This window comes from Camelina sativa, chromosome 15, assembly GCF_000633955.1.
Source record: "Camelina sativa cultivar DH55 chromosome 15, Cs, whole genome shotgun sequence".
Taxonomy (NCBI): Eukaryota; Viridiplantae; Streptophyta; class Magnoliopsida; order Brassicales; family Brassicaceae; genus Camelina; species Camelina sativa.
Genome location: NC_025699.1, coordinates 9176193 through 9186007, shown reverse-complemented (window position 1 = coordinate 9186007; position 9815 = coordinate 9176193). Strand labels below are relative to the sequence as shown.

The following is a 9815-nucleotide window of genomic DNA, read 5'->3' as shown; positions in this document are numbered from 1 at the left end:
AATTTATGTCTAACTCTTCTTAACATTGTCTTTATTTTATACCTAGAGCATGATGCTACTTTCAGATTTTTTTGGCTTTTTAATCATTTTCTGTTCATGTTTTCAGTGTACTCAAACAGATGACAAGGGAAATCCTTTTGGGCTTGGACGACTTGCTGAAACCGTGGCCAAAGGGAAAAGAAAAGAGACTTCTGAAAGCTCTTCTCCCTCATCTATGTTGGAGTTGAATCAGAAACTTGAAGATGCTCGTCGTAAGCTCGTGAAACAAGATGAAGAACACCAACAAGCCCTTTCTCGACTCTCAACCTTGGAGAACCTTTTCTCATTCATGAAGAAAAAAGATCCAGAATTAGCTGACTATATGGATGCAACTGCCGCAGGCACTGCACCAGCCACCAGAGAAGGCACTACACCAGCCACCGAAGAAGGCACTACACCAGCCTCCATACCTGCCAATGAACAAACCGTCAATGAAAACGGTTCAGTCATTCCCTCTACCTCTCAGAATTAATCTTCTTCTACAATTCTGAACTTGTTGTTTATGTTTGTGTTCTCTTTTGGATTTATCTCTTTTGTTGGAACTTGAATTATCTCTTCTGGGACAAGAATGTTGTTTGGAACATGAATGTTGTTAATGTTTTGGTTATGGATTGCGTTTTTTGGTCAATATGGTGTTTTAGGTTTCATATTTGAATTGTCAGGATTTTTAGCATTTGATTTCAGCTTTCTAAATTAGTAAAACAATAATAGTAGTGACTACCTGGTAACAAATAAGTCTCAAAATTGTGACTAATTTCAGACCAAAACATTTACGCAAGCTAACAAAATCGTTGCCAATACGTTACAAATTTCTGACCACCCAATGTCTCTAACACATTAGTCGCAAAATTTTCACACTCTTTTCTCACCGTTTCGCGACTAATGACACGCTCATTTCTCTCCAAACCAGGAGTCTCTAATTCGTCTCAAATACACATGAATCACAAAAAGGTCACAAATTCGTCGTCAAATTTACTACTAGCTTGCGACTACATTGAGACGAACTTTGTCACTTATTTGCGACCACATTTTCGTCATGATTCCCCGACGCACAACTCGTCCTAACGTAGTCGTATATACGCGTTTCCAAATGCAGTCACGTTTTGGTCTTTAATTAACGACTAAAATTTACAGTCTTAAAGGAGTCGCTTATTACCGACCAAATTTAGTAGTCATAAAATCGTTGCAAAATTGCGACACTTTCGCGACACTTGTCATTTTGCGACGAGAAATTTGTGACCACTTGAGGACGTCGCTCAAACGTCGTAAACAGGTGTTTTTGCGACCTATTTGTGACGATTACCGGTGTCACAAAACGCAGGTTTTCTTGTAGTGTAATCTCACCTCTTAAATATCCCTGCCTTTGCTTTGGTAGTAAAAATTTTAACTAGTTATTAAGGTGGGGGGGGGGGACACACATGCCTTTATGTGGTTTTATAATGTTTAGTCTAGTGTTCAAAAACTACTTTTTTCTTTTTTATTAGTTAGATGCAATGTTTTTTGTTAATTAATGGTGAGACCAATTCTAGCTAGTAAGTAGATAAATCAAAAGGTTTTTCACTTGTTAGGAAGATGACCAAAGTTGAGAAAACAGCAAAGTGACACACATGGAATGGAAGGATGAATAGATCAAGGAATGTTGTCAGTACAGTTTTTTTTTTTAAATATTAATCTTATTATAATTATCTTTTTATAAATTGTTTTAAGCAAATATTTTGTTTATATAAGATAAGATTATAATTTTCTTATAGTTATCTTTTAATATTTTTAAATTGTTAAAACCCGAAATAACATATATGTTCATGCATCCTAAGATATATACTCCCTTTTAAGGTTTTACATACAAATTAAGATAACATATAATTTACCTCTTTTGCATAAAATAATTATTAAAGAAGATGAATTCAACCAATAACAAAATAGAATTTAAAATATCATTGGTCAAAAAAAATTAAATGTATGGAAAATTGAAAACATCACTTAAAATAAAACAAAAATATTTTGCTTAAACATAGCTTAAAAGTGAAACAGGGGGAGTATATACTAATGATGAGAATATTGCATACATGTATATTATTATTACCTTCATCGATGACATACGATAGGCTTCAATAATTTGTCGATGAGATACGATAGGCTTCATGCAAAGCCGACACAGAACAAAGTTAAACCGGCTACATTAAAAGTTTTAAAACCGATATAAATTACCATGAAATCTAGAGCCGGCACAGCAGATTCCGTCTTAGATGGTCTAAGTAGGACATAGTAAAAAAAAACAACAACAAATTTTAGGCATTAATGCATATCGAATAAGCTCTCTTTCTCAATATGTTGACCGTGAATTAATCATCTAAGTAGTAGTATGATCCAGCAAGCTTTTGCTCCCTGTCCTTGGTGGACTCTAATTTGTTGATCCTTGGCCTGAAGTTAGTCGGATCTCGTCTGAATGTGATGTTGAGGTGCTGCAAAAGGTCAACAAGTTTGAATTCAAGCTTTTAGAGGGAGGATTAGTCTTATAACAAAACACGAAAAAGTGTTTGATTTACCGATAAGAAAAGGTTCATTCCGCTGAGGAGGGACTGTGGAGAATGAGCAGTACATTTGAGGGCAGGCTGTCCTTCGTAGACGATGACTTTGTCCGCCAGATAGGTCGCCATTATGAAGTCATGCTCCACGACAAACGCGGTTTTCTTTGCGTGTAAAATGAAACGTTTAATGACCTTTGAAGCTGTGATTCGTTGCTCAGAGTCTAGATACGCACTTGGCTCATCAATCAGATAGATATCAGCAGGTTTCCCGAGGCATAGAGTTATGGCAACCCTCTGCCTCTCTCCACCAGAGAGTTTGCTTATCTGTTGATCCAACAGCTCCTCAATCTGAAGCGGTCTCACTACATCCGACACAAACTGGGGATGCACATATGCATGATGAATCTTGTTATGCAGCAACTGTCTCACCGTACACACACGCTTCGAATCAAGCCCTTGCGGTTTGTATGATACATTAAACTCTGGCATTATAGCTGATTCTTCTACACCTTCTTCACGTGGGAATGCACCTGCCTTTGAATTAGGAAACAATGTTTCATTACTTTCAAAGTCTTAACCACAACAATGAAGAGAGAGAAAAACAAAAAGGAGACAGAGGAACTCTAGCTACCAGCATCCGGATGAAGGTTGTTTTCCCTGTACCGTTCTCCCCAAGCATTACAATAATCTGAGAGTCAGTGAACTCCCCTTCCATCACATCCAGCTTGAAATCTCCAATCTTTTTACTCATCTTTGGGTATTTGTATCTTGCGTAGGACTTCACTTCCCCATCGCCCTCTTGTGGAGTATCAGAAACCTTGGAAAGAAACAAAAATTAATGATCAGTCACCAAAACATCCACTTATATTTTTGATTTTCTAGTGGGAGGGACATGACAAAAGAAAAAAAAAAAAAAAAAAGCGTTTTACGTACCTTGAAGGTCAGAGATTCCTCCCTGAAACGCAAGTTTTCTGTGGGGATAAACCCGGCCAAGAACACGTTGATTCCTTCTCTAACAGAGAAGGGGAGAGTCACGACACCGTATGCTGTGGGTTTTCCATACAAACAGCAAACGAAATCCGACAAATAGTCAAGGACGCTGAGGTCATGCTCCACCACAATTACGTAGCTGCAACAAAATCCAATGCCGCTATGTTAAGCAAAGTATCCTAATTGTCATTATGTTCAAGAAAAAACAGAGAGATGAAGACGATAGAATCGGACTTGTCATGTCTGAGGAGAGAGCGTATAACTTGAGCAGCTTTGAGTCTTTGCCTCACATCCAGGTAACTGGATGGTTCATCAAACATGTATATAGTGGCCTTCTTCAGGAAAACTGCAGCAATCGCAAACCTCTGCAGCTCTCCACCAGATACATCTGTTGGTTCACGCTCCAGGATCTTGGTCAACTCCAAATCAGCACAGATCTCCGCCATCATTCCTTTCTCGTCAAGCTTCTCAAGTGTCATGCCAAGCTTACCTGGAGCATATCTTTTTATTTGTTCTAAATGTTGTGGCTTCATAACGGCCTGTCATGCATATGTTAGACTCAACTTAGTACACTGCTTCCATGGGAACAAATATCAAGATCAATATATTTCCACCCTAGGCGAACCTTTAGATCCTCTTCTACGAGTCGGGTGAAATAGCTTTGAAGTTCTGACCCGCGGAAGTGTTTCAAAATTTCCTGCCAGTGCGGAGCATTCTGCCCAACATCATAACATATAGTATCAGTTACACGAGAGACGCATAAGGAATGTTAATCCTTCAAGAGACTACAACGATTACCTCGTATCTGCCAAGATTTGGTTTTTCTAATCCAGCCAAGATTTTGAGAGCCGTTGATTTACCAATACCGTTTTTGCCAACCAAACCTAAGACTTGCCCCGGCCTTGGAACTGGAAGCCTGTGCAATTTGAACGAGTTTCCCGGATAGCGGTAGATTGTATCTTTCTCCAAGTCCTTGGGAAGATTGACAATCTGAATGGCTCCAAAGGGGCACTTCTGCGATTGTTGCAAAACAAACGGATCTCACTTAATTATGTGTGTCCAAAATGAATGAATGTGTTGTAACCCAAATAGGTACCTTCACACAGATGCCACATCCTACACACAGCTCCTCTGATAAGAGAGCAGCCTTGGACGCTGGTGTCACCTCGATACAAAGCCTCCCTAGAGAGAGGGCGAGAGAGAGAGACAGAACAGAGGAACAACAAATCGTGTGAGGCACACCAGGATCCCACAGACGGGAAAAAATAATAATAATATCATTCCACACAGTAAAAGAAGTTAGCGAGAGAGTGGAAACGTGGAGAAAGGTGAGTACCAGTCTTGACAACAGGACAGCCCTTCTTGTACTCCTGGCGGCATTTCTTCGGCTTGCACCGGTCATCATTCACAATAGCAATCCGAGTCAATCGATCTGCCATCCCGCAAGGACGATACTGCAAGGTATGAAAAGTAAACAATGTAATTAAACAAAAAGGATGTTGCTTTGGAAAAAAAAAAATGGGTGCTTCGAGATGTATAAACATGAAAATAAACCCCACATAAATCCGCCAAAGTCCCCTGCTCTGCTCTGTTTCACTTTCTATTCTTGTCTTCAAGTAATAGTTTTATTAACTCAGTTCAATTCCTCTAAGAGCTTTTACTAAAAGTTCACAAATGATGTAAAACAGTTTTTTGGTTCGAATTAAGTTTACATATAATTCAAAAAATAATAATAATAATAATAAATAATTTACAGAGCTGATTAATTGATAAGAACAGGTGAGACGAAAGGTCTAAAACCCACATGACCAGAGGAGAGACATAGAACCAAGCACATCCAGACCAAAACGTAGAATTAAAAATCACAGAATCCAAGAAGGAACGGATCAGATCAGGGCTCTAATATATATCTTGAATATTATATTATTATGTATTCTCTCTGTGTCACCGAGATTGAAGTTTTAGAGAAATTTCTTTATCTCCCAAAGATTGATGTTTTGAATATTTTTAATAATTTTTGTTTTAATGATTAGTGTATGGAGTGTAAAAATGGGAAAATGGAAAAGTGAAAATAATAAATTATAAATTAATCATATATTCCCTCTATCTTAATATGTGTGTAAAATACTAAATTTCAATCTTTGTGAGACAGAGGGAATATATTTTATACACACCAAAAGGCAGTGAAATTAATTATATAGATCCACCCCACGAGTCAAGCCAATAACAATCTAGTCCAGACACAGGAAAAAGAGAGGGAAAAGTGTATCACTTAACCAGTACAGCGCAGACAGATCGGGCGATGAGGAGATGGATCTACGGTTGAGGCAGCAGATAAGGGTTTGGTTACTACCCAACCAATTTGCTTAGATCTTCTCGCGAACAACAACCCAAATCCAATCTATATAATATATTAAATAAATAATAAAAATAAATAAAGTAAAAGTTGTGTCCCAAAAAACAGACAAAAAAAAAAAAAAACATAGACGACTACAAGCAACGAAACGGAGAAGAAGAAGCACAACTAGGGCTTTAACTTCTAAGGGCATTTTTAAAGGGGTAACTTTTTTTTTTGTGTTCTTAGATTAAATATATTAGGAAAATAATCTAAGATCAGTAGTTAAGATTTTTGGCTAAAAAGTAGTTATAGGGAGAATATGTTTAAGATCATAAGATTTAATAATATAATATTCTTAAATATATTACAATTATAAAATCTAATAAATTTGGTATATAATATTACAATTAAACTTATTACAATCTTATTATATAAAGTATGGTTTCAAAAGTTACTAATTCATAAGATCGCGACATGTGTCAAAATCTTATTTATATTAGATTATTAAAATAATAAGATTATTGAAATAATAATAAAATCTTATTATTATGTGGTAAAAGTTATTAATTCATAAGATCGCGACATTTGTCAAAATGTTATTATGTTGTATATTACTAAAATTTTATTATTATGTAAATTATACAATTTTGTGATTCTAAAGAAAAATGAATCGTCTAAACAAAAAAAAATCTATACAGATAATTTAGCAAAAAAGATACATAGTTATCCTAAAGAAAATCCTAAAATTTTTACAATAATGAAACTTATATAAAAAAAAAATCCTACATTATATAGAATTCCTTGGCCTAATCTTAAAAGAAAAAAATCTTATTATATAAAGTTGGATTTTGAAAGTTAGCTATTAACAGGATTTTGACACGTGTTAAGTTATTAATCTGAGAATTTGACATGTGTAAAAGTGAATATTTAATAGGAGGGATTTGAGATTATGACAAAAAAACAAAAAAATTTGTTTAAAATAATTTAAAAAGATAATTATAAAAAATAACAAAAATTAAACTGTTTTAAAAAAAAATTATAAGGAGGTATATATTTCATAAAATAAGTAGAACCTTATCAACTTAATGTTGGATAAAATAGGCTAATCAAACACAAGCTTACAACAAACATAGATAGATAGTTTGGAAAAACATAAACCGTTTTTGATAGATTCATAGGAGCTCGGAGACAGAGGCTACATCATGATGTGTAAAAGATACTTTCACGAATACATTGAGAAATTTAACATTAGTTAATATCAAAAGATTTTGTGATGTTGAAAAAAGGCTTTTAATTTTATTAATTGCCGGAGCATGTCATAAAGTATATATTTTTTGCCTAACAGTATATATGGTGTAACAATATATGGAATAATCAAGATTTGTTTTTTTTGAAATTGGAATTAGAAATATTCTCTTTAAAAAGATTTTTTGGGAAATTCTTAAGTGTATTTATATAACCCACAAATTGACCAATTAATGTATAATCTTTTTTTGTAATCAACCTATATTTAATTTAGTCTATAACCAACTTATAAAAATTATATAGTCTACAAAAAAAGTTGTGTACTTCCTTTTTATTATATAAGGAATTAACATTTTTGCAGCATTTTTGATAAAAAAAACACTTAGAGGTAGTACATATTTACGACCAATACCATTATCATTAAATATATTAGATTTATAATTTACAATAGTAATGTAAGATTTCTGATTTTTGTTAACAATTATTCCCGCTAATTGCGATTTTCCAAAACAATTGGATCAAATTGTGTTTATTCCAACAAAAATTTGTACTAAATCTAGAGAATATGCCTTATGTTTTCTATAATTAATTTATGCAATACATTACCAAAAAAAAATTAATTTATGCAATAAATATTGAATAATAACATTTATTTCAAATTGTTATATTTTCTAAATTTAAAGTTTGTTCGCATTAGTGTATCATTTGACTGGCTGGTGAAATGAAGGGATTTCTCAATTTATAAATTGATTGTGGTTAGTTTGATTCATTTCTCTACGCTACCTACAAATGATTTCTCTAGACAACATGAATTATGTATGTATGTGTCATTTTTTGTGCTAAAAATTTGAGGAACCTGTTGGTTTTAGTGGTGGTTTGGCTTTGTTTTATAATAAAGATAAATTTGATGTTTTAATTTCACAAGAGTCTAATCGGTTAATTGATGTGGAAGCGGTTCACTACAAGAAAACACACCGTTTATGAATCCCAAAATCATCACAAAACAGTCACAAAATGGCTGTTTGCGAGTATCTAATGACTATTACAGATGGTCACTAAAAAATGGTTGCAAAATAAGTAAATCCCAGTATCGTCACAAATTTACGGCCATTTTGTGACATTATAATATGGTCGTGTATTACAGACTAAATTGTGACCATAATTATATCACAGATTAAGGACACTTTTGCGACAAACTACAAAAAAGAATTAATAAAAAATAATTCATATATATATTTATATTATTTTGTGACAGTTTTTATTTAAATTAATCTATATTGGTATTAACAAACCACCCAAACTGGGAATTGAATAAGTGTTACAAGATTAAACCAGCCACAGAATCGCGGTTGAACCGGATGCTAAAATTAACAAAAAAAAAAAACCTAATCACACAACTGAGCTCTCATCTGCCGCAACTAGATTTCATTTGTCGACGATCCCCCATTGCTTGCTATGCTTCTTCCGCCAAGTCTCTTTGGTGGTTTCGTGGCGTCAGATCTGTTTCTGTTCTTTCAGCCGCTGCAACCAGATTCGTTTGTCGACGATCCCTCATTGCTTGCTATGCTTCTCCCGCCAAGTCTCTCTGGTGGTCTCTTGGCGTCAGATCTGTTTCTGTTCTTCAACGACGAAACAAAAGGCGGTGAGAATCTTTCATTGTCTAAAGCTTGTAAATCTGAGAGACGGAGAGAAAACAAAGGCGGAGAAAAAAGAGCGGTTATGGTTTTAGTTTAACACTTTCAATTTGTATGACCTAAGAGAGAAGCAGTGGAAAGGAAGAATGAATCTTAATCTCAACTCAACAAATCGCGAGAAGGAGAAGAGAAACGAAAAGACAGACCGAGTACCTGTAGGAATAGAATCAGAGCCAAAATTTTGGTTTGAATTAATTAATATATTTTAAAAAGTACCAAAACATTAGACGGTGTTTATATGCATAATTTATCTGCCGTCATAAATTAGGAGGCTTTACGTCATTTCGGAGACAAAGCTGTTTCCAAGCAACTGTGCGATACCACCAAAAATAATACTCCCTCCGTTTCAAAATATATGATGTTTTAGTGAAAACATGCATATTAAGAAATAATTACTTTTTAAAAGTTTAACCAATCATAAATAAGTCTACATAATATAAAATATAAATTTAATCTAAAAGTTGTATAGAAAGTTGGAAACATCTTATATTATGAAATAAAAATATTTCTCTAAACATCCTATATTATGAAACGGAGGGAGTAATAATTAAAGTTTAACAATATTATAGACCCACAAATTTTAATGAACACATCTTACATTATACTTATATTATTGTCACACGAGTGTCCTGTATGTAGATAAATATCAAAGTCAAAAGAGGAGCACTGTCCTTTATTCGAAGAGGGTAATAGATATACACGTGTTCAAGATTCGACCAGGAGAATGACTCCCAAAAGTACAATATAGTATGTATTTTATATTTCATTAAACTAAAGTGTAGTTCTTTATCAATTGAATGACTAGCCCTGGGCATTCGGATGACCCGATCGGGTTTGGATCGGGTATTTCGGATTAAGGGGTCCTAGACCTATTCGGGTATTTCTAATATTCGGATCGGATTTCGGATAAACACCCATCGGGTTCGGATCGGATCGGGTATCTAAACTCAATCCGAAATTAATTAAACCAAACTCAATTAA

General features: G+C 34.4%; 1 protein-coding gene across 3 annotated transcripts; it reads right to left on the bottom strand.

Annotated features, from left to right (window-relative positions):
- On the bottom strand, positions 2203 to 6026 carry LOC104746169 (ABC transporter E family member 1-like). Of its 3 annotated transcripts, none has more exons than XM_010467582.1 (10): positions 5835 to 6026; positions 4894 to 5011; positions 4654 to 4739; positions 4356 to 4571; positions 4183 to 4272; positions 3792 to 4096; positions 3501 to 3696; positions 3199 to 3384; positions 2586 to 3101; positions 2203 to 2501 (listed from the first exon to the last, which is right to left on the bottom strand). In XM_010467582.1, the coding sequence occupies exons 2-10, from the start codon at positions 4994 to 4996 to the stop codon at positions 2382 to 2384; spliced, it is 1818 nt and encodes a 605-aa protein (XP_010465884.1). In that variant the 5' UTR covers positions 4997 to 5011; positions 5835 to 6026; the 3' UTR covers positions 2203 to 2381. The 3 variants fall into 3 exon arrangements, with proteins under 3 accessions (XP_010465884.1, XP_010465883.1, XP_010465885.1); XM_010467581.2 differs by lacking the exon at positions 5835 to 6026 and adding an exon at positions 5362 to 5611; XM_010467583.2 differs by lacking the exon at positions 5835 to 6026 and adding an exon at positions 5117 to 5322.